This window comes from Xyrauchen texanus, chromosome 48, assembly GCF_025860055.1.
Source record: "Xyrauchen texanus isolate HMW12.3.18 chromosome 48, RBS_HiC_50CHRs, whole genome shotgun sequence".
Lineage (NCBI taxonomy): Eukaryota > Metazoa > Chordata > Actinopteri > Cypriniformes > Catostomidae > Xyrauchen > Xyrauchen texanus.
The window spans coordinates 12,277,650-12,304,058 of NC_068323.1; the positions used below are offsets into that span (position 1 = coordinate 12,277,650).

The window sequence follows — 26,409 nt, forward strand, 5'->3', positions numbered from 1 at the left end:
TTCAACATGGCTGCACACTGGAGGATTTTGTTGCGCTTTCGCTCAGCAACACAGGCGCTGATCATCTTTACTTTCTGCCTCACTGTCATCCACAGCCTGGGCAATGATGTGGACAACTGTGATAAACTCCGACTGGGACAATATCCTTTTTTAAAAATAGTGTAAATATATGGGAATTATTACATTAGTTTCATGCTAGCTAGCCTCATTGCTATTATTGAAGCGTTGTTTATGATACAGCCAGCAGCGAGTCTAAATGTGCTAATTAAACGTATATTTATATAAATTATTCTATCTGCTGCGAAAGTATGGGGATTTGTTGTTTTAAATCAATACATCTGTGATTTATTCTTAAACATAATACATTTATACACACACAGGTGGCCAATCGTTTGGAATAATGTACAGATTGTGTTTTATGGAAATAAATTGGTACTTTTATTCACCAAAGTGGCATTCAACTGATCACACTGTATAGTCAGGACATTAATAACGTGAAAACGACTATTACAAAAAATGTCAGAACTTCTTAAACTATTTCAAAGAGTTCTCATCAAAAAAATCCTCCACATGCAGCAATGACAGCTTTGTAGATCCTTGGCATTTTAGCTGTCAGTTTGTCCAGATACTCAGGTGACATTTCACCGCACACTTCCTGTAGCACTTGCCATAGATGTGACTGTCTTGTCGGGCACTTCTCATGCACCTTACAGTCTATCTGATCCCACAAAAGCTCAATGGGGTTAAGATCCATAACACTCTTTTCCAATTATCTGTTGTCCAATGTCTGTTTCTTTGCCCACTATAACCTTTTGTTTTTCTGTTTCAAAAGTGGATTTTTCTTTGCAATTCGTCCCATAAGACCTGCACCCCTGAGTCTTCTCTTTACTGTTGTACATGAAACTGGTGTTGTGCGGGTAGAATTCAATGAAGCTGTCAGCTGAGGACATGTGAGGTGTCTATTTCTAAAACAGACTTGTTTAGTTGTGCATCTGGCCTTCCACATCTTTTTCTGTCCTTGATAGAGCCAGTTGTCATTTGGCTTTGAAGACCTTAGTGTACACCTTTGTATGAAATCTTCAGATTTTTAAAAAATTTCAAGCATTGTATAGCCTTCATTCCTCAAGACCTTAAGACATGCCAGTCTATTACATACTGTGGCAACTCAAAAACAAACACAAAGACAATGTTAAACTTCATTTAATGAACCAAATAGCTTTCAACTGTGTTTGATATAATAGCAAGTGATTTTCTAGTTCCAAATTATCAAATTATCAATGATTACTCAAGGATAAGGTTACGCAATGAGAGTGATGGCTGCTGGAAATGGGGCTTGTCTAGATTTGATAAAAAATAACCTTTTTCAAATAGTGATGGTGCTGTTTATTACATCAGTAATGTCCTGACTATACTTTGTGATCAGTTGAATGCCACTTTGGTGAATTAAAGAACCAATTTCCTTCCGAAACAGCAAAATCTGTACATTATTCCAAACTTTTGTGTGTGTGTGAGATTATGGACAACATATTTAATTTCTTGGATTAATATTTAAGGAGTTATACATTATTAATAAATTTTTCACCAACGATTTTGGAGCAAAACTGCAGGTCAAAATATAACATAAGAAAGGTGGCAGCATTATTTCATTTTTACACAGAAAGGTTGGTCTATTATTAAAATCAGTTAACTTTTGCGACCCTTGTTGCATTTTATGCCAATGGTGTGAGTCCAATAATGTTTTTCCAAAGTTGCAGTGCTAACACCAAAAGAATTATAAGATATCTTAATATACTTTTAGATTCTTATTCCAAACAAACCCTCTCTTCCTTTTTAAGGCCCCTTATTATGAAATCCCAGAGAAATGGGGCTCCATTGGTAAATTTTTACATTTTAGTTTTACCCATTTTCTATGGTCAAAAAACAAATGTTGGTCACATGGTATGAAGGTAGTTTTTATTGTCCAACAACACAAAGCTCTGAAGTGCAAATAATGTTAATTAGTGTTATGTGCCTTTGTTTATACACATTAAACCATAATGTCAAAATCTAAATTTTTCAATAGTCCAAAAATACATTACTTGTTAAGAATATGTGACGCATTGATTGAAAAGCCTGAAAATGTGTCACTTATACTTAGAAATCAGAATGAGCTTTATTGCCAAGTATGCTTACACATACAAGGAATTTGTCTTGGTGACAGAACCTTCCAGTGCACAAATAATACAATTCAAGACAGAAAAAATAGAATAAAAATATAAAGTGAATAAGCTGTATATTGCACATATTTATTGTGGGGCAGTTTTGACTGTTCATGAGATGGATAGCCTGAGGAAAAAAACGGTTCCTGGTTCTGGTTCTCAGTGTTCTGAAGAGTCGGTCAGAAGTCAACAGTTCAAAAAGGTGGTGGGCTGGATGAGTGGAGTCCAGAGTGATTTTTCCAACCCTTTTCCTCACTCTGGAAGTTTACAGTTTACTGCCTTCTTGAAGGGAGGGCAGGGGGCAACCAGTAATCCTCTCAGCAATCCAAACTGTCCTTTGTAGTCTTCTGATGTCCGATTTCATAACTGAACCAAACCAGACAGTTATAGAAGTGCAGAGGACAGACTCAATGACTGCTGAGTAGAACTGTTTCAGCAGCGCCTGTGGCAGGTTGAACTTCCTCAGCTTGGGAAGGAATTACAACCTCTGCTAGGCCTTTTTCACAATGGAGTCCATGTGGGTGTCCCAATTCAGGTCCTGAGAGATGGTTGTGCCCAGAAACCTGAATGACTCCACTGCTGCCACAGTGCCGTTTAGAACAGTGAGGGGGGACAATGTTGGGGTGTTCCTCCTAAGGTCCACTATCGTCTCCACTGTTTTAAGTGTGTTCAGCTCCAGATTGTTTTGACTGCACCAGTGGTTAAAAAAAACTGTAAACCCTAATATTGTCATTATTGGAAAAATCAGGTTGGCTTAAATAAAGGTTTCTTGAAATCTAAAATGTTGTGCTCATAACTAAAAAGTCTCTTTTCTTAAAAATCTACAGATTTAAGATTTTAAGTGTTATCTCGGATTGAGGCTGTGGGCATACCCATAATCCCTTGTGCTTGCATTATTTAATTAAGTTTCCTTGGTCAAAGGGAACTTATGGGGGCATTTAAATAGTTGTTATTAAGAATTTATAGTTTTAGCTCTTTTGCGGTAGTCCTTATGTAGTTTTGTTGCAAACAGTTGTTTTGTGTGATGTCACCATTAGGGTATGATCAAATTTTAAGTAATTTCAACTAAAATTATAAAGTAGAAACAACAACATTTAAATAGTAAATCTGAGTTAAGCCTACTTGCATCTAGTTACTTAAACTTAAATAGTTAAGTTCATTCTGTATGAACACTTAAATTAACTTAATTAAACAAGTTTTGGAGAATCCTTTACTCAATTCAGTTGAGGAAACGAGTTTAATCAATTAAGTAAAGTCAACTTATAAGGGTTTTCAGTGTTGTAATTATTATTCCTATCAGTAATAGACCAGGGGTCAGCAACCTATGGCATGCGTGTCAGCATTGGCACACGGAGAGGTAATCACTAACATGCCAGCAATGGCGAGAGAGGAGTAGACTATTTTATTTATATTAATTCCACACATGCATTCCAATCTACATCTTGATGTAATCCTTCCTCGTGATCACGCTGCGAGTTTTCATGAGCTGAATGGGAGGCTAAACAAAAAGTTTTAATGTGATGAGCCTGCACTATACCTAACAGACAAAGCCATTCGCACATCACGAGCCGACAGCGCTTCACGTTCGGTTAATCACGAGAGTAAACACGAACGCTTTGCTTTGGTCAGGCTGCTCGGATGACAATCTACATTCCGTGTTTCATTTGTTTCTTTTTGCTTTCAGAGCAACACGTGATGTAATAAGGAAAACACCACTATTAATCCTTGAGATTTCCAACTCATCATACAGGTACACCATTTTAAACTATGGACATTAAAAATTACATTAAACGATTAAAAAATATCTCGGTCTCGGCACAGCCTTTAACCAGGAAAATAAAAATGGCACTCCTTGTCAAAAAGGTTGCAGACAACTGTAATGGACCAACCTATCTCTGTGTAAAAATAAAATTATGCTGCCACCTTTCTAAGCTTAGTTTGTACCTGTAGTTTTGTTCCAAAATCATAGGTGACATTTTGACCTGCTCTACAAAATAATAGATTATTCAGTAAATATTGATCTATGACATTCAGTATTTTGGATTACATTGTGATTAATATTTATCTTTCTTTGGAAAAAGTATTTAAATTATTGAAAAAAATCAGCAGGGGAATTTTTATGAAATTTGGTTGATTTGACCCTTTTGTTTGATCCTGCCTTAACAGTGATCAAGTATCAGTGTAAAGAACCCAAAATAGATGATGCGACTCAAGAGCCAGAGAACTGCAAGGACCGCTTGGCATGGGGTGGGTCATCTGTGATTAAGTTATGTACACTGGTGGCCAAAAGTTTGGAATAATGTACAGTGTTTGCTCTTATGGAAATAAATTGGTACTTTTATTCACCAAAGTGGCATTCAACTGATCACACTGTATAGTCAGAACATTAAGAACCTGAACAATTACTATTACAATTAGAAGAAAATGTTCAGAACTTCTTAAACTACTTCAGAGTTCTCATAAAAAAATCCTCCATGTGCAGCAATGACAGCTTTGTAGATCCTTGACATTCTAGCTGTCAGTTTGTCCAGATACTCACACTTACCCACACTTCTTGTCGGGCACTTCTCACGCACCTTACAGTCAAGCTGATCCCACAAAAGCTTAATGGGGTTGTGAACACGTTCGTTAAGCAATGGAGGAGTCAGGAGACAGCAAAGCAGGTTTGAAATCAGCTGTTTAATTTTTATGCTGAACATACGACGGTCACCGCCCTAGAAACGTAAATATACACAAACAATAACACACTCCGTCTGTGGAGCTCTCTGGATCCACTCTCTCTCCCTCACTTGACACTTGGCGTACCTTTTAAATGTCTCTCTCCATATCACTACAACAAGACACAGGTGTTAGAGAAAATTACAAACCAGGTGACAAGCCTTACCGCTCTCTCTCTCCCGCAGACCGACACACGACCACGCCCCCCATGCCACAGGGGTTAAGATCCATAACACTCTTTTCCAATTATCTGTTGTCCAATGTCTGTGTTTCTTTCCCCACTCTAACCTTTTCTTTTGTTTTTATGTTACAAAAGTGGATTGTTCTTTGCAATTCGTCCCATAAGGGCTGCACCCCTGAGTCTTCTCTTTACTCTTTACTGAAACTGGTGTTGAGCGGGTAGAATTCAATGACAGCTGTCAGCTGAGGACATGTGAGGTGTCTTTTTCTCAAACTAGAGAAATTTCAATTTAGCAAGTTTGGCAGTTTCAAGCATTGTTTAGCCTTCATTCCTCAAAACAATGATTGACTGACGGGTGTCTAGAAAAAGCTGTTTTTGAAAGCTGCCATTTTTGACCTAATATTGACCTTAAGACATGGCAGTCTATTGCAAACTGTGATTTTCTAGTACCAAAATAGCAATTTATTATGATTACTCAAGGATAAGGTGTTGGGAGTGATGGCTGCTGGAAATGGGGCTTGTCTAGATTTGATCAAAAATGACTTTTTCAAACAGTGATGCTGTTTATTACATCAGTAATGTCCTGACTATACTTTGTGATCAGTTAAATGCCACTTTAGTGAATTAAAGTACCAGTTTCCTTCCAAAACAGCTTAATCTGAACATTATTCCAAACTTTTGGCCACCAGTGTATACACTGAAAAATACTACGTAATACATTGTGTTTTATTCAATTACCCATAGATCTTTTTTAGTTTTATTACATTCTAAAATCTTTGGCTGTGTCTAAAAAAAACCTTGTGATCTTTCTACCTAGACCGCATATTTGTGCATCATAGACACTTTGATTAGCGATCACAGCTGTAGTGGAAAAGGTTGAAATGACATTGTCTTAAATCTGGAATCTAACACAGTGTTGTCATTGCAGTGGAATGCTTACCTGCTCCAAATGTCAGCTGTCGACTGTCAAATGGGACAATGTCCAAATTCAGCGGTGGAGAGGTCGGATTCAACAAAAGCATCCCCTGCCGGAATGTGTATGCTCAAGTTCACTTTCATTCTTGCATTCAGTATGATTACCATGTTATTTGGAGACATTCATAAATAATGTATTAACAAATTCTTTGGACGATACAGGAGTGGTTACTCGTACAAAGTAGCTGTTGCTCTTTCACTCTTCCTGGGATGGATTGGGGCGGACCGGTTTTACCTGGGATACCCAGCTCTAGGTAAGGAACCACCTTATTTGCAGATTAATGCCATGTCTCTCATTATAATTTAATTTATATCGGGATCGCTGGAAGGGATGGGTTCAGTAAATGTTGTAATCTCAAATTTAATTTGTGACGGCCACATTAGCACCGTGGCTCAATGTGTAAGAGCATGTGCTCTTATGTTGCATGTTTTTCTCTCTTTGCTGTAGCCTGAAATCACCTCTGACTTTGACATCTCGTGTTAAATAGATTTCTGGCATCCATTTTCCCCATCAATAACTCATAAGAAATATTTCATGCTAGCGCTGTGCTTTAACTCAAGAGACCTTCGAAACAGATAGAATCAGTCCTGGATGCTCTGCTGTTGACATCATCACTTTCCTCCTCCATTCCAAGGGCACACATTTCGGACAGATGTTCTCTGAAGAGGAATCACACATCTTGCGCACCGATCTTCACTTACTTGTAATGCTGGACAATACTGATATAGGCTACACTTTACAATAAGGTTGTATTTGTTAACATTTACTGCATTAGTTAACGTGAACTAACAGTGAACAATACTTTTTCTCTACGTATTAATCTTGGATAATGTTAATTTCAACATACATTTTTAAATTAGAAGTTGTAATTGTTGACATTACAGCAATAATAAAAAACAATGAACAATTATATTTGAATAAATTAACATTAAGCAAGACTAATAAATGCTGTAAGTATATACATTTTTTGGCAGCACTTTATTTAAAGGGTCCACAATAACTAGTTAAGCATGAATAAGACTAATTAATGATTAATTGAACATAGAGTAAGTGTTATGCTGGGTGTGGAAGCAGGACAGGACAGACAGAGGTGCGGATCCAAATGCAATATTTATTATGGCAACTAAAAAACACAGGAACAAAAGAAAACATCCACAATGGGAAAACAGAGACTGAACCTTTGAAAGGACACGGGAACCTCGAACGGGTGAGTAATCACGGGAAACAAGGAGCTAACACATACAACGATCGACAAGGAGTGGAAAACACACAGGGTTTATATACACAGACACAGGAGGATCACAAACGACAAACAGGTGCAAACAATGACACAGTGATGGCAGTGAGAAGATCTGGGAATTGTGGGAAGTGTAGTTTTTCACAAGGACAGTGAGACTCAGGGCGGACAACAGGGAAAACGTGGCAAGGAACGGGATCGGTGACGGGTGAAACGGAAAACACGGAGCGGACAACAAGAAAACGTGGAATAAACGTGATAGTGAAACAAAGAACAGAGGGCAGACAACATAGGAACGTAACAGTAAGGCCGTCTTGGCAAAAATTTACAACTTATTGAATGTCTTATTTTCTTGTGTAGAAAGTAATGCAACCGGTGCTCTATTTCAGAGATCAAATGTCAAGTTTACTAAACAATATTAAGCTAGTAATTAAAGCTATTTTTTTATTGCCGCCTTTCAAATGTGTTACTAAAATCTTCTATTGTTATTTTTTTTTTTTTTGCATGTTTCAATTACAATAAAACACAGATTTATTTTGTTTACTGCAAATACAGTAAACACTCAATAAATGTCACAGAAATTGTTACCAAATTTATCAAAAGTCTTTATTTGAAAATTAATTTAATTGAATTAGTTTATTAGTAATCTTTATCACATTTCATTAGTAACAATTTAGTAAAACCAATACTAATAATTAATACAGTTCAATAAACTTAAAATACAACATAGTTAGTGCAAAGACATCCAGTAAATTGAGTAGGTAAACATTTCACTTAGAACAGGGGCTTTAATACAAAATCATTATTATAAAATGTATTTGTAAAAGAAATCATTAAAAATGTCTGTTTTGATATATTTAAATAAAGTTTAATACCACCTAATAAATGCATAGAAATCATTAAATAGGTAAAATTTTATGATGGATCGCATTAATTACAGTACTTTCCACACATACAGTATATTGTAGATGGCTTAAAAACTAATGGATGAATCTCACAAAACCTGTCAAAAACATGACACATTTTAACAAGTGAAAAGATAATTGTTACCATAATGCAAAAACCTATTCTCGGGAGAGTCATGTGACTCTATGCGAGGATCGGATGTATGAATGGCAAGCTCTGAGCACTTTGCTAGTTTTAACACTATTAATGATATTAACCAGTGAGATTCGATACAATCTGTTCCATAACTGTTATAGGAGAACAATATGTCAAAGAATTCAAAATCCTCGGGCTCTGGAGAAATTAAAAGACACTTGCGTGCTCAAACTGACACCCCAGAGAAGCCCCCGAGCCAGGGAGTTGATTTGGTCAGAGAAGTGAGGGAAATTCAGCGAGAGATGTTGAACAAGTCGGAAATGCTGACGAAGGTCGTTGCTGACTTGGAGGATTTTTCTTTATTACATTTATCCATCACTGCCATAGAGATTAAATTATAGGTGGTTACATGAGTGGGGGATGTCGAGAAATGGATTGATTATCTGGAGTCATCGGAGAGGGAATTATCTGCTAATCTGCTAGCGACCAAGTTGGATTTGGAGCATTTCTGGGAGAAGATGGAGGACATGGAGAACTGTAGCCGGCAGAATAACATCAGAATTGTTAACATCAGAATTCCTGAGGCCGAAGAGGGCTAGGATATGGGGAAATTCCTGATGCCGAAGAGGGCTAGGATATGGGGAAATTCCTGAGGCCGAAGAGGGCTAGGATATGGGGAAATTCCTGGACGGGCTCTTTCCTAATCTTCTTGAAAATAACAGGCCATAAAATGGAAATTGAGCGAACTCACAGGGTTCCGGAAGAACCACAGCATTTTCTTGTTTCTAGACTTTGCGAATTTGACGAGAGAAATATGATAGATTCAAGGAGTGCAATAAATTCTTACATCAAAGGAAGGTCACTTTGCACTGATATTCCTGGCCAAAATGAGAGTAGATGCTAAGGATGGCCGTAAAACATTCACATGCCCACAGCAAGCGATTTCCTTCATAAAGTCAATAGAGTAAGTTATTTTGTGGTACTCACATTGTTCCGAATGGACCGACTCACTGAACATTCACTTGACCGTTCGAGGAAAGTGAACACCTTTTCTTGTTTCTTTTTGTGCTGGTTCTGCCTAGCGGCTGGAGTTTGTTTTGTGGAATAACACACTTTTGTGGAGTATTTCTTGCATTGGAGTGATTAGGTAATTTGTTGCACTCATGTAGCAGCCGAGTGGGCCGGCTCTCTGAACAATATAGATTACCTTTTTTAATGTAATTCTGTTTCACAAAATTTGTATAGAAACACCGGACGTGAGCAATCTGATGGCAAAGTTGACACGGGGGCTCTCATAGGCATAAATGGACTGTTTAAGTTTAGAGGGATGGATGCCAGTTGGCACTGTTGTGGGTGGGGTTGATGCGCACATTTTTTCTTTTTTCTGTTTGTTTGGTTCTGGGGGAAGGTCGGGGTTTGATTGTTGAATTGTTCCACAGTGTTGGAATTTGGTCTTTATAGTTTTGTTTTTGACACACAATCTATTTTTTCTAATATGTCAAATGTTAATATGAGTGGATTGTGTCTCCACGTGGAATGTGAATGGGTTGGGGCACCCCATAAAAAGAAGGAAGGCTATTTCTCTTCTTAAGCATAAGAAATATGATTTAGTGTTCCTTCAATAAATGCATCTTTCCCCACAGGAAGCTGAAAAATTTGGGAAGATATGAGGTGGACATATTTTCTTTAGTGCTCGATCAAGTAAGAGCAGGGGAGTCATTACTAGGGATGCATCGATCCGATACCTGGATCATTATTGGCTCCGATACTGATGTTTTAGATGGATCGGTTATCAGTCCGACGAGCCAGATCCAAATCCAATACTGTGTGTTAGTCATTTTCGTTCCTGTCAAGCTCCAAAAATGACTAAAAAGAACCATAAAAACACCATTGAAGTAGTTAATATGCACGTGCAGCACCAGCGTGTTATTGAATGGCGCTGCTCTGTTTGCATACACACACTCACGGCTATTTGTAGCCTTCAAGCATTGTGCAATATTTGTGTGCTACTTTCATCGGCTGTTGATTGTTCAATTGGAAACGTTATAGACAAACATGATCTCAGATCTTACCCTGGTGTGTTTAGAGGTGTTGCCACATATGGAGAAAAAGAAATCATGTAGTTGCCATTTTAATGTATCCCTTTTGCAAAATCCTGAATTCCAATAAATATTAAAGTCTGAAATCAATGTTTATATGGAGACCAACTGGTCCTCAGTATCCTCTGTGGGCGTGGCTTGGGAGGCACTTAAGGCGGGTCTTGGGGTCATACAGGGTGCCTCATTCACCAAAAAATCCAAAGCATGAGAACACATGGAGTTGGAAGGGAATGAAGCGCTGAATGTCATCTAATGATCTCAGAGAATTGACCCGATTGAAATACAGATATAATACTATTTTGTTGTGGAAACTGGAGTTTTGGTTATTCAGGGCAAGACAGTAATACTTTGAGTCAAGAGAAAAGGCAGGAAATCTTCTGGCTAGATATATAAAACAGAGTCTTTTTCTACCATTCCTTTAGTGAAATGCGCAGGTGGTGAAATATTTACCTCGGCCATTGATATTAATAATGACTTTAAAGAATTCTATCTTGATATTTCCACGTCTTCGTCTACTGATGAAGATATTAGAACTTCCTAAAATGAAGACTGAGCACAAAAAATACTCTTGATTCTGAGATAACTTTGGAGGAGCTTGGCGAGGTAATTAAGGCCTTGCCTATAGGCAAGGCTCCGGGGCCAGATGGCTTTGCTGCTGAATGTTGCTGGCTCCACTTTTGCTAGAAATGTATACAGAATCATTAAAATTACTTTTATTGGTTGAATTATGTTACTTTATAGATACCCGGTAGCAACGGAACAAACAAATTGATTAATTTCAGATTATTTTACTCTAGATGGGGGCACCCAGCAGGGTTGCCCTCTTTCCCCATTATTGTTCTGTCTTGCCCTGGAACCATTTCTTAGTTAGGAGATAGGATGTTCCAAGCTTCTTGGAGAATTTGCCACAGTACTTCTGTATAGTCTCAATTGCTTCTGTCTCTTCATGTAATCTCAGACTGACTCGATGTTCAGTGTGAGGCTTTGTGGGGGCCATGACATTTCTTGCAGGGCACCCTGTTCTTCTATTCTAATGTTTTCTATTTGCATTTAAATGTATTATTTTTTTATTAAATTTTTTTGTGTGTTTGTGTGTATACTCATGTGTGACCACAGGGATGTTTGTTGAGGGTCAAGGTATGGTTGGGAAGTGGCTAATAGTGGGGGTTAAATATTGATTCTGTTTATTTATGTTTTGTTTCACATTGTTGTATGAATCAATAAAAACTGTTAATCATTTAATCAATAATTTAATTATAAAATTATTTTGGGGGGTGGGGCTTTATTTATGTGGAAATAATGACACAATGGCAAAAGTCATAATGTCCCTAAAAATAGGTTTAATTTTCTATATACAAAGTAGCTTGGGTTTTCTTGTTGTTGTTTTTTTTTGGGGGTGTTAAGTCTATATTAAAAAGAAAAGCCTGCGACGAACCCCAGCACACCTCTGATGTCATGAGATAAGTTCATGACATCTTTCTTAAAAGGCTTTTAAGAAAGGCCATATGCTGCTCACACATGAGCTTATAGATCTCGTACCCCATGTTTCACATGAGAAGCCCATCAAACGACCCTTTTTCTCCTTTTAACACCTTGCCCTTTTTGTATCAGCCAATTTAACAACAAATTAGTCAGCATGTGACAACTAATTAACTAAAACAGTTCTCCTTTACCATCAGAGCATTGTGAGAAGATCTCAGGGTGTCCATCTATCCCACGGTGCTCTAACTGATGCTATTATTATCATCACATAGATGAGTTCAAGCCATACGTCTAAAAACCCAAGGTTAGGCAAGATACAGCGGGACACTCTGTCTTTCTCCACCTCTCCATGTTTGAAGGACTTCCTGATCAATTAAACACCTGCTTTGGGACAAAAGCGCCTGTGCATTTGAAGGTCCCCGTTGTTCCTTGGTTCTTTGTGCAAGAAACACTGGAGTTTGTGAAAGGCAGGCTCACACCGTGCTGGAGTCGGTTCTATAGACGCGTTCAGTGTGCTACACCTGACCCCAGAGCTGCTGGGCCATTACAGATCAAAGGAAATGCTGGACTTGTTGAGAAGATATTCTGCAGGTGGCTTTTTATATATCCGCCCTGGAATCAACATGCCTAAACCCCTCAATGACTAATTATAAGTATTTTTTTAAGAACGATTAGCAGCAATTATGTTTGAATCACAAGATAGCAGGGGGTTTAATTGACTACATATCTCATGGGTTCCCGATGGCGTTTCAAATTATCACTCATGGACACCCAAAGCAGGGATGCTTCATTGCAAATGCAAACTATTTGTTTTATTCATTTGTATGGTCACTGATGATTTAGTCTTTAATCAAGAGGCTAGAGTGATACATTTTGCTTGTTGCATGTTGAAACACATTTAGCGTAACGCACATTGTTTTTTTTTAAATATTCTTTATTCAGAACTCAAGTGCATCTTTGTTCTAAAAAGTAAGACTTATAAGGTTCGGGTCACATTTCACCCCAAATTCAAAATAAGAAAATCTATTGATTTTGCTTTAAGAAAGTAAAGATTATTATTTAATTTTTTGCATTATGACAGCATATTTTTTATCTTTATGCAGACTTTTACTAATAAAAAACATTGTATTTCATGTTTTTTACTGTAAAATATACTTTATTACAGTAATGAAAATATAATGATAATTACCATTAAAAATAATTGGAATTACAAAAACATTCACGTTAAAAACACGTCCAGGTGTACTACTGTAATAGGAAGGAAATCTGCCTAATTGTCATGCATATAATGTCTTAATGCAATAAAGGTATCTGTATGTTCTATACATTGGAAAATGTATTAGCTATGAAGTAACAATGAATATTTAAAGCATCAATTACCAATTTTAAAGCATTTAATTAATCGTGGTTAAATGTTAATTTATAAATATACTATTGTTCATTGTTATTTCATGCTTGTTCATAATGCATTACTGTTACAATTAGTAATAGACCGATATATCGGCTAGGCCGATTAATCGGATGAAATTTGGTAATTTTTTGATTATCTGCTTAGGTAAATATTAAATATTGCATAAAATAAATGTTTGCTTCACTTTGGAAATTGTGTGTATATTTATCTGCATTTATATCAGCCATCCTGCTCTCCAGATATTGGCATCGGCCTTTGAAAAACCCATATTAGTCAACCACTAGTTAAAATCTACAAAAGTAAAAAATTTATTGAAATGTAATATGTTGAAATTAACATAAACCAAGATTAATGAGTGTTGTAAACATGTTGTTCATTTTTATTTTATATATTAAAAGTGTTAACAAATAAACTTTATTGTTAAGTGCTACCAAAAAATCTGAATGGACCTAAAACAGGCTAAATCATTGAAATTTAAATCTGTCCTGGGCAAACTATTGTGAGATTTACCCATTGTTTATGGTGGTCACAATACTGATGCAAAAAATAAAAGGCACAAAATCACTTCCTCGGGTGTGCATTGCCCATGAATGTTACTTTGAATAGATTTGCCCTTCAAAACTGTTTTCTTTGATATCAAACAGAGAGGTTAAGTATAAGTGTTTTTGGACTTCTGGCTTTGTCATATTTGGTCGGTTGACGTGTGGTTTCCTCTTTGTGTGTTTTCAGGCCTGCTGAAATTCTGCACTGTGGGATTCTGTGGTATTGGAAGCTTAGTTGACTTCATGTTGATTTCCATGCAGGTAAGTTATGTAGTACGTGCTAAGGGTCAGTGTTTAAACAAAGATTTTGTATGAACTGTAAGATTAATGACTAATGTCTTTGAAGTTCATCCTGGTTTAACTGCAGAAATTAATCCATTGCCCTTTGTTAGTTGACTGATGAAGGCTTTTGTTGGTAATTAATTGATAGTCTATGTATTTCATTTTAAGAGTGTAGTCCATTATTAGACCAAGGTGATGCAGGCAGAGATCAGTGAGGTGCATCGCAGTTCAACCGGTGAGGTCTATCCTAAATCCAAGGTTCGGGCAGTGGCATATGAAGTATCCCATGTCCTATGGTTGGAGTTGGCATCAGTTCAGTCATCCATCGTAATAGACTGAAGTGGTGTCTGGCTGGCATCGGTTGCTCAGAGACATGAAGCAGCGGAGTCCGACACCGACAAGCAGAAACAGAGCTGGATCTGTCCAGCTTTGGTAACCTCGGGATATGAATCACGAAGTTGAGCCAGGGAAACAAATAGAATAAGATCAGCGTAGATGCCATTTAACTTTTTGCAGAATTATAGATCATGATAAATGTTTCAGGTTCCAGCAGACCCAACTAAAGCAGCCTTGCTGTGAGTTGATGGATAAATTAGGTGTATGCCTGGCTAAATAGATGAGTCTTTAGTCTAGACTTAAACTCAGTGAGTTTATCTGCATCCCGAGCATTGTTAGGGAGACTATTCAATAGTTTAGGAGCCAGATATGAAAAGGATCTATCTCATTTTGTGGTTTTTGATTTTGATATTGTAGGAACTGTTAACAGGCCAGAATTTTGCGATTGCAATGAACGTTATGGAATAAAGCGTGATAGAAGGTCACTTAAGTATTGTGGGGCTAGACCATTCAAAATTTTTTAACAAAATGTTTTAATTAATACAAATTTAACAGGTAGCCAATGTAATGATGAATTAATGGGGCTTACGTGATCATATTTGTTGGTTCTATTCAGCTTTCTGGCTGCTGCATTTTGAACCAATTGAAGTTTATTTATTGAACTTGCTGGACTTCCTCCCAGTAGTGCATTACAATAATCTAGTCTTTAGGTCATGAACGCATTAATTAGTTTTTCAGCATCAGCAACAGAGAGCATGTGCCTTAATTTAGCAATATTTCTGAGGTGGAAAAATGCTGTTCTACAAACATTGGTAATTTGATTTTCAAATTTTTATTTTCTGTTATTACATCAAGTTCTTCTAGACCTTCTGGCTTACTGAGTATGTGAGATAAATCTGGAAGATTATTAGTGAAGCTATCTTTAGTGGTCAAAAGAATAGATCTACCTGAATGATACTGTGGTGTAGATTGAGTAATATTAGCTGATTGCAGCATACAAGAGGCCAACTTTACATCATGTTATAACCAGACGTGATGTGATAAAGTAGCAAGTAATACATTTTATCTCTATTGAGAGTTTGTCCTCACCAGCCGTGAGTTCCACAAGACATCTGTCAATTAGGACATTTTTCGCATCATGTCTGGCTGGGTGAATCTTATAAAATAAGATTTCCCACCAAAATTAAAATATGAACAAATAAACAATTGTACATACATATATTGTTATATAAATATATATACATAGTTTTTATAAACATAAAATGTTTTTTAAAAGTTGCATAAAGAAAATGAAGCCTATTTTATGCACATGTTCCCATTATGCGCTTAATTTGAATGAAAATACAGTCACAGTGCAATATATCTTAATGGTCCTAGAAATTGGCTTTATCAAAATCTAAATGCAATGCATAATTTAATTTCTTTTGATTTTAGGATGAAATCTGACATTTCTTTTTAAGGTTCACCCAGTAGGACACTGTAAGTCACCTTTTCATTTGAAATAAAGTTATTACACATCAGAGATGGTGTGACCCAGTTGTTCATATTGTGGGCTGGTAACCATTGTAGGTTTGAATCTTACTAGTCTCCTTCAATGCTTGTGTTTATATTCAGTGTCTCCCTGTGTCTCTATGACACTGTGAAAGGAGCTAATGAGAGCACAGCTTGTTTTTGCCGCCACTGCTGCCTCCTCCCCCATGCTGCACGCTCCCATAGGACTCCCCTAACCCCCATTAAAGACCTCCTATGCCTGACAATTGAAAAAAGCCAGTCCATTTGTCATCTTGTTAGGCCTAACCTCACCCTCTCTGTTCTCATTAGGCGTCACAGGCCTGAATGAAGCTATACATGAGAGAACGCTTGCTCTCCACCGCCACTTTCACCCGCCACTGATGACAAATATTTATGGCACACTCTGATGCATCTTAAAGGATGGCTCCAGAAATAATGATTACACATTCTTTGGAATTCCTCTGGCTGCTGCGTCATTTGTTGGAAATGTTTACCACCCTTCTACTTGTGAAACCATCATTTTTTAATGATTTGTTCATATGTCTGAGCTGCTAAATGCCTGGGGAACAGTATCCTGATCTTCTCCATCATGTGTATGTTGGAAAAGATCAGGACAGGATAGTTTATTACGGTCTGTTGTAGTGAGGAAAGCCCTATATCTAAACATTGTCTTTTTTTCTCTGGCGCATTTGTGTTCATCTTATATCATCAAAAACATGCATGGTGAACACAACGCAACTCATCAAACTTTTTGCTTTTTGTAGTGTGAAAGCCCCCTAAGATTTTAGTCATAAAAGTCTCAGGGGAAAAAGCTGCTTTATTCTGCAAGTGGTGCTAAGTGTGAATTTCTGAAAGGTAGGGGTAGGAGAAAAGTCATTTATATTCACAAGGAAAGCAATACCTGATTGGATGATTCTGTAATATCAGGAAAGCTCTACTTGACTGGTTGGAGAAACTGTAACCCAAAATAACTCTAGCCTAACACGAAACCTAACACTAATAAATCAGGTAGTGCTTTCCTCTGCCATCCTACATTTCGGAAATCCAGACAAACATTACCATAACCATAAACCATTCAGAGCATCTTAAGTACAATGTATATGCGACAGGGTGGAGGGCAGGGCCGGGTGGTGATTCTGCACACCCGGTCCCTTAATTAGTCTGATAAGGGACGGGTGTGCAGAATCATCACCCGGCCCCACCCTCCGCACTGTCACAGTATACTTTGGTTTTCTGCAGGCCGGTAAGTCTAGCAGCACATTGGAGATTAGTATAGTATGCGGGGACTCTCTAGTTTTTTAGATTCACGGACAGTCACTACCCCGAACACTAAGGGGTAGGTACTGTCAGGTCTGTCTGCGCATGCACCTGGCACTGACTGTCCTAAAGAGCATCACAAAGCAGTCATAGTGCGCATGTGTCGAACGCATCCGTATAGACTTGCGGTCAATAGACTATCTTTGAATGGTGTAGATATCTATAAATAATATACTACAGCTGGCAATTTAATAGGTTCATTTAGCGTGACTACAAAAAAATATAATGTGATACAAAATTAACACAATCATGCTCGCTACGTAAATTCTGTTAGAAAAATCATGTATTTTCCTAACATCGGAGCTATTCAAGCTTGAAGTACATGTAACTTCATGTTTCTTTGAGCTGCATCAGTAAGGAGCAATCAGCGTGCCTTAACAAACCTCAAAAGCAGCATAGCCACAGAATGAGAGTCATGCAGGACACTTGATTGACAGCTACACAAAAGAATAACAGAGTTATGTTGGGCTCTGGAGACGTGATCTTCAGAGGTTCAACTACATTTAATTGACACAGCATTTAAACACAGCAGGCTTTTTTTTATCACTGAATTGTTATATTATTATATAAAAAAAATATTTTAGTTATTACATATTATTTATATTGAATTATCTTTAATTGGGGCCTTTCTTGGCAAATATTGATAAATGCAAATAATTGTGATTTAATTTGATTAATCAGTATGACACAAAACTAATTCACTTAAAAACTGTAATCAATTGACAGCCCTAGAATATGCGTAATGTTATAAGCTCTAAAAGGGCTTTCAACCTTCAGGACTCAATCAGTTTTAAATTTACTGACTTTCATAAACACTGAGTGCCTTTAACATTTGAGTTGTACCTGGTTTGATTACTCAATCGCAGCACACTCCCTACAAACAATACCTGTCAATCCTTTGACAATTTCATGCTTCTACCTTTTATCATTCCTCCTTCAGTTGTTTTCTGTTCTGAAATACACAGACTTTTCTAGCCGCAGTGGATAAATAAAGCAAGCCTTTATTTTTTTTAAATGGCCATGGCTGCTTTGATTAACAGGCCCACTGCAGTGTGTTTATTGTTCTCTTAATGTCTTATTGAAGGCCCTGGAAGAGCAATGCTTTTAAGAAGTGCCTCTGGCAGCCAGAGCTGTCACGCGCGTACATTCTCAATTAGCTGTTGACTGTCGGGCTTCTTCATTTTTAATTTGTGACGCTTTTGATAAAGGATATCCCCTTCCCATGGGACCCCATTTGCACACATTGCTCCTTGCTAAAACGCAATATTTTATGTCAAACTAACTTCGCTAAGAGCCACGTCATTTGGGAAATGCATCTTTGAGAACTAATGAATAAACACTTGGGATGTGTTATCATTATATATATTTATTGATATTCTGTCCCGTGAGTCACACCACGTCTCAGCTTTTTGAAAGTAATGGCGCAAGATTAACAACACAATGTAACTTTGGGTTTGCTCTTAATTGCTAACAAGTTTGATGGATCAAATGGTAATGGTATGAGAGAATGCACATGTTTTTGAGAAACTCATGTCGTCTCCATGCCGATAGCGACAAGGAATCAGACGATACCGATGTGAGAGTTGCATACTTCCCTGCTACACAATATGCAAAAAGCAGTAATATTAAACTAGATTGGGTAAAGTTTGTCAAGACTAAAAGTAGGGGTGGTGGCGTAGTGGGCTAAAGCACACAACTGGTAATCAGAAGGTTGCCTGTTCAATCCCCACAGCCACCGCCATTGTGTCCTTGAGCAAGGCACTTAACTCAAGGTTGATCCGGGGGGATTGTCTCTGTAATAGGTGTACTGTAAGTCTCTTTGGCATCTGCCAAGTGCATAAATATAAATGTTTGATGATTGATGGTTATACAGACATTATAATAAGACAAACTGGCAGCTAGCTAGCTGGATCGTCAGAACGTCACAAAAAAGATAGATGGGTGGGTGGGTGGATAGATGGATAGAGTTGAAAAGTTGATAAAACTGAGCTGAGTGGCTTTTTTCAAGTGCAAGTGCTATAGGCACCAAGAAAGTGGTTGTCGTCATTGTTTGTTAGTACGTCATACAATTGGTCTAAGAATGTACGGCTTAAAGGGCAAGGCCAACAGCGAGTGTGATGTTCAGGAACGTATTTATACTACACACCTTTATACCGAAAATTTACTTTGTCAAAGGTCCAGAAGTAAGTTTGTCATCGAATTCAGGACATACTCTGAAAAAACACTAATTGGACACAGTGCTTGTATTGGTCCCCTGCCAAACAAGAGCTAATCTCGATATGGTAAAACACATGATCACTGTGTCTGTGTTTGGTAGGCGCTTTATTTCCCTCCACCACTCATTATCATCCCATCCCAAAGCAGAGCTGAGCCGGCAGAGCCAGGTGTTGGGTGCGCACGCCTGCAGGAAGCCATTACGTTGTCTTTGTGCGTCAGTCCAATCATGTTGCTGGGATAGGCGCTGATCTTAGAACTGGCATGGTCCCAACTCGGGCCCTGAGCTCATTGTTGTAGCTCTGATCTGAGGACTGTCCTTTGGGACACTCCTCCTCACCAGAACTCCGAAAGCAACCTCAATTACCACACTGCCTGGGGTTAAACTTTAATTGCTTCCAATTCGGCATTACTGTCTTATAATTCAATTGTAAGAGAATGAGCCATCTGAGGAGAACTATAGACTCAACCAGCCCACCTGGTATTCATCATTGTGTAATGTAGAATCATGTAATTGTCTGGTGAAAGATTACATTGTTATGTTGGTCTCGGAGCGATGCTCTGACATGTGAGTATCGGTGTGTTTGCTCTGGTGTAGATCGTGGGACCGTCAGATGGGTCGGATTACATTGTGGATTACTACGGGGCTCGCCTCACCCGTCTCTCAATAACAAACGAGACCTACAGAAGAACACAGATCTCTCCGTGAAGACACCAGGTAAGGATCTCTTAAATACATGTTTAATACATTAAATCATTATCCAGTGTTGTCCAGAATCATGTCACACACACATACAACAAAACAAAAAAACAGCAGTTAAAGGGATAATTCACTCAAAAATAAAAATTATCTCATTGCTTACTCACCCTCATGCCATCCCAGATGTGTATGACCTTCTTTCATCTGCTGAACTCAGATGAAGATATTTAGATCTTCTCAGCTTCTCAGATTAGAATTTCTCAGCTCTTTTGATCCATACAATGCAATTTTATGGGTGCCAAAATTCGTAAGCTCCAAAAAGCATAATAAAAGTAATCCATATTATACAGGTGTTTTAATCCATATTTTCAGAAGTTAATATGATAGGTGTGTGGTAGAAACAGATCAATATTTAAGTCCTTTTTTGCTAGAAATTCATTTTTGTGTGAACATTCCTTTAAGGGGAGGTATATCAACTCAGAACTTTTCTGTTTCCAAGGATGATTTTAAGGGGGATTTTTAGACTTGAACAGAGGGGTTACCAGGATATCATGTTTGGGGGGGCTACATAAACAATTGAAAAAATCGGCACAAAATTAAGCTATACTACACACAATCTGTTTTAGTGCATATCTTTTTCTAAGCCAGGAACCCAGAGATAGGCACAGGGCCCCTATTAGACTATAGGGCTTAAACTGGATTTTTGTTGTGTCAGACCTCACTCATCTGCTAGCGATGGAAAAATATGCACAAAACAATCCACTTTTAAATTGTAATTTATCATCAGATGCAGAGGCGTTTCCAGCATTGAAGGACATCCGGGGCTTAGCCCAGACAATTTTATTTTCACACTAGCAACCACTTCCCTGTAGTCCAAAGCTGGTGAGAGGGTATTCTTTGAGTTTTGCTCTGGCTGGGCCTGTTTCTACAGTTCCTAAATCTTCCACTCTAGTGCTATCCTCAACATCCTCTCTCCTCCCTGAATCATCTGTGATGCAAAAGAACAGATACAGCACATAACTTATTGCAAATCAGCTTCAAACAACTAATTCATCAAGTGCTAAATATGTCAAATTGTAGAACAATACCATTGAAGAAAATGTATTGGGAAGAGCAGATCAGTGGGACTGCCCTTAGATCTATCATGATTCTTGAATTTTCATGTACATTAACATAAAGTCATCACAAAAGAGTTATATTATAGTGAGTAAAGTGAGGTAAAAAAAATATTGAATATAAATCATTTATATTTTTTGACATAAATAGTCAAAATGATGTATAAGATCCGAAGTTAAAGCAATACATGAATTATTTTAGTCTAAGTTCACTGACACACTATGGCATCGAACTGTATATAATTCTCATCATCTCTATGAGAATAATTCATCTATCAAAATCCTTTCATTAGGATCATTGAGATAAACAATGTTTCAATTTTAACTTTCTCTAAAGTAAAGTGACTGATTAAATGTTACCAGTTTCCATGCCTGATTCTGGCACAGCTGCTGCTCCTCAGTCTGTTGCTCATCTTTGCTACACTCTACAAAACCATTTAATCAAATCAAAGTGTGTATTTCCTACAAACTAATATCACAAAACAAGTCACACATACATTTTATGTTAATGCTTATTGGTTATCCTTAGCGAAAACAACACCTGATAAACAAGAAAAGTGCGCTCCAAATGGGGCTTGAACCGCGACCTCTGGCGTGAGAGGCGACTGCGTTAACTCGGAGCTACCAAGATGCATCAATCTAAACTAGGAGGTTAGAGGCTACAACTCTTGAGGTTTAGCCTACTGTGGGTGAAAGCCAGCTAGATGATGATCATAAGACTTTAAGGACAAAAACAAATGTGAATTCTTACCCACTGACTTCTTTCGGGAAAATCCCCAAAGCCTCATTTGCTTAATTTTTGCTGTCTTTCCTGCTAATTGCGTTAACTCGCCACTAAGTAACGTTAGTTGATGTCAAGGACTGTGCAAGCTCCTCCTCTACCTGCTGCATATTCAACAGAGAGGAAGAAACGGAGTCGCCCATAGGCTACCGACAGCAAAGGAACTTATTCTATAGGCTAGATTATGCCTATGTCTATTTTTACAGGCTGTATGCAGTATGTGCAAAGCCAAAGCACAATGAAATAAGGCAACTTATGATTTCGGGGGTTTACATAGGCTTTTGTCCGGTTTCATATTTGTCAGTCAACTATTCAAAATACATTCGGGGCTACACTCAAAACAACAGATGGACAGATTATTTCTCAAATTCTCAGGGGAGGCAGAGCTTATCCTAGGGGAGGCACTGCCTCCCCCAGCCTCCCCCTGGACACACCCCTGGACTTGAAAGGGGTAAATTGCCAGAATTTTTAATATTTTAGATTTGTCCCTTACTTTGAATTTGTAACTTACCATCTATTATTTATAAGCATATAAAAGAGTTCATTTTAATTACAAAAATTATGTAAAATATCTAATTTCGAACATTTAACTTTTCTCTTTTTTGGGGGGGATGGGGGTGTTGTTGTTGTTATCTTTTAGTTTTGAAAGGGGAAAATTGCCAGAAATTTACTATTTTGTATTTGTCCCCCACCCAGTCTTTATAGCTTTACATCTATAATGATCATATAAATTTATGTTTTAATTCTAATTAAATAATATTGTAAAATATCTAATTAATAGATATTTAAATTGTAAAAATATTATATTGTATATTATATTATATTTATATTTGGTATTTAGAGGTACAATTTGTCATTTTTTAATAGCAAAGAATCACTATGCTGTTATTACTCATTACACATCAAGCATTTTAAAGAACAATTAAGAAACAAGTTTATTAATCACTTAATTTGAAGATTTTTAATTCATGATCTAAGAGTAGGTTTATTAGATTTCATTACCAGACTCAGAAGGAATCTTTAAGGAAATACCTTGATTTTGAAGGAAAATCTGTTGAATTCTGTGGAAGAGATTCAAGATGGGAAAATGTGTTAAATGGAGCGCTGAGTGCTGAACCCTTATTGGTAGCTGAAAGCATCATCAAATTAGCCAAAATATTTCATAAAAAAAAAACATTGAAGGGGTGTGGGAATGCATAGAAATTTTGGGAATGACAGTTGTCACAGTTCTGCAGAAATCTGCATGCAGATTTCATCTGGGCCTTGTCATTACCAAACTGGATAGTATTTGAGAATTTTAACTCCGAAACAATCAAATTCAAGTCATCATAGCTTTATAAGTTCAAAGTGACTGCTAGTTAACTTGTTGTATTAGAAAGCCCAAAGCTTATCCAACTTATTCTACAAAAATTGAACAATGTCATTACGTCCATCACATGTCATAACCAAAATTCACTTGAAGAATGATCAAGATCTTTATTCCAGTACATGGAAATTTTTAATTTCAAGTAGTCAAAACATACCCTAACTGAATAATAACCGTTAAGGCTAGGGTATTCTTAGTTTTTTGAGCACTCAGCCTTTCAAAGTATACTCTTTTGACCGCAAGCCCATACGGACGCATTGGACACATGCACACTTCGACTGCTTTGTGATACTTTTAGCATAGTCAATGCCGGGCGCATCCGCCGACAACACACAAAGATGCAGACTGACATTCTAGGAAAACTAGGCTGCACGGACATCCATGCTTAATGTGCTGATGAAGACATTTTCATCTTGCGCATGGCATGTGAGAAAAACTACGATATTCTTTGGCCTTTAGACTGAGTTGGACAAAGAGCCTATAGGTGAATGTCTAATCTTGAAAGTTTTCAAAGAACCACTTCTTAGTAATAAGCACAAGGTCATGGTGATAGACTTCGACTGAGTGGCCCCCTGGGGTGTCAAAGCAAACTTTTGGTCCAAGGACACCTTCAGATATGCACAATACCCTATCCAATGGCCCTCACTCTCCTTTTCCGTGGACAGCGCGATTAAATGTCAGGCGTGCCGAGGAGGACGTTGGAAAAATACTATGGGTGGTCGTGAGATTGCACTTATTACAGCTGGCACCAGGACAGCATTTGTTGAATCATTGGTCCTGGTACTCCCCATGCACACCCCTATATTCAAAAGAAATATTGGCTGTGTTGTAGACGATTGCTTTTATCTGTGTCCGTCCCTTATCAGTTTCTGTTTCTTACCAGTTCCTCGCTCTTAACATTAGCTGCTGCATTTGTAATGGCGGTGACAGGAGTGTAATGCTGAATGGGACCATGTGGTGACCATTACTTGCTCTCCTGTGTTTACATTGTTCCAGCATGAGCCTCTGATGAGACAAGTCGAAGATTTCATCCATGCTCACTCAGCCATATTCGCCAACAAACACAGTCTTTTTGCTGCTCACTTTGTCTCTGTCCAATGTGTCTCGGTTCCTACTGTATACCTCTCTATTTCCCTTTTAGTCTTTTTTCCTGTATCTGTATCTATTGTCAGGCCTCCATTCAAGTTGCAAACTTAATGAAAAATTCTGGGATTAGTGCAAGTTAAGCTCAATCGACACCATTTGTGGCATAATGTTGATTACCACAAAAAATTATTTATTTAAAAAAAGAAAAGAAGCAGTGTTTCCATCCCTTGTGTTAAAGAGAACAAAATCATCATTGCTCAAGTTGGTAATGCGTGTTGTTCCCTCTGGGGAATCCACTGTGGCTCTCCTATTAAAGCTAATGTGTGTAGATTTTCCAGAGTTCAAAAAACTGTAAACATTGTGTCTATTTTGTGTTTGTCCAACCCAACACTACAACATTGACAAAACCAATAGCGTGAGTTGGGGGCGGGACTATCTGTTTGTTCAATTAACAGCAGACGGAGGCATATTCGGAAGGCTTATAAATATAAAAAACACATTTCAGTTTGGGGCATACAGACAAAACGCTCTGACGAACTTCATGTTTGGAAGCGATCAGCGGAAGAGGCCTTATGTCTGGGAGTAACTGCGTGTTAGACACTGATAGCACACATACATCACCCAGACGACTATTTGATTTGTGTGTTTACATCTGGAAGATGTATTTTTTCTGTTGTTTGCTCATCTGCAATATGTGCAAGTCGTTTCCTCTAGTAAGTCAATAAGACATTCAGCAGATGTCTTTGAGACGTTTCTGATTTATAATGTTTGTTTGTAAATCTGATCTTTTTAAGATGTTTAGCAGATGTTAATTCAAATGTGATGCTTTCCAGATTAAACGGGGATCTCGGAGATGTACGTGTGCTATCTCGGTCAGGTCTCGGAGGTTGAAGTAGCTACATTTGAGATGATATGTGATGCTATTGGTCCTCTGGCTAGTCCAGTTATGGGCAAATTATTCAGTCACCTGACTTTTTTTTTCTTTGATTCCCATCCAGGAAACTATTTGTTAAATGTGTTTCCAGCATAGTTTATGTGCATGTCTTAACAATTAAAAAATGTATCCACCTCAATCGTGCGTATCCGTTTTTTGATGCACATTTTGGAAATGTTATTTTCATCTTGGTGTCTTTATTCCGTCCAGCTGTTTGCTGTGTGATATACCAAAATTCACACCAAAATATGTGGACGGAAGCCCAGCTATTGTCTTTCTGCCCATACTGTACTTTATATCTTTCTATCCTCACCCGACCCACCCAAAAAGCAAAATCGAGAAAGCCTAATGTTGTTCTTGTATAGGTAAAATGACAAGGATCCATTTTCAGCATTGGATGTTGCGTCTCCTCCAGTGTGGGAAAGATTTATCTTCTGCTTGTGTTCTTCTTGACCTGCTTCCAAACAGAACTAACTCTTTCCATTCTTTCATTTCAGGTGCATCCATTCGAGATGACCCAACAAATGTACATAGACAAATCTCAGCTTTTCATTGGATTCACGTTCGCCGTGTCCAAACATCAAGACACACGGACATGCCAGATTATTCTCTGGGAAAGACAGAGTCCACGTCTGGAGTTTCTAAATATGGCTCATGTATGTGCTGAGCTAGCGTTGAACTCTGCTTGAAACCTCAACACCCCCCTTTATCATTTTCTCCATATGTCCATCGATCATCAATCTCTTCCTTTGAGTCAGGGCTTTGGAATGCCATCCATATTTTATTCCTTTTCATTGCCATCTATTGTATTTCCCTAGCTATATGTTGTACATTGTGTGATGTTCGGATGTAAAACACTGTAAATAAAATGTAAATATATA

The 26,409-nt window shown here is 37.8% G+C and overlaps 1 protein-coding gene across 2 annotated transcripts; it reads left to right on the plus strand.

Moving 5' to 3' along the window:
• Positions 1–26,409, plus strand: LOC127639333 (TM2 domain-containing protein 1). 2 transcript variants are annotated; one of them, XM_052121266.1, is made up of 7 exons: positions 1–139; positions 4,371–4,445; positions 6,026–6,134; positions 6,235–6,326; positions 14,073–14,146; positions 20,145–20,264; positions 26,026–26,409. In XM_052121266.1, exons 1-6 carry the CDS (start codon positions 7–9, stop codon positions 20,253–20,255), a joined length of 594 nt encoding a protein of 197 aa, XP_051977226.1. In that variant the 5' UTR covers positions 1–6; the 3' UTR covers positions 20,256–20,264; positions 26,026–26,409. The 2 variants fall into 2 exon arrangements, with proteins under 2 accessions (XP_051977226.1, XP_051977227.1); XM_052121267.1 differs by lacking the exons at positions 14,073–14,146; positions 20,145–20,264; positions 26,026–26,409 and adding an exon at positions 6,561–6,833 and having other exon boundaries at positions 1–141; positions 4,373–4,445.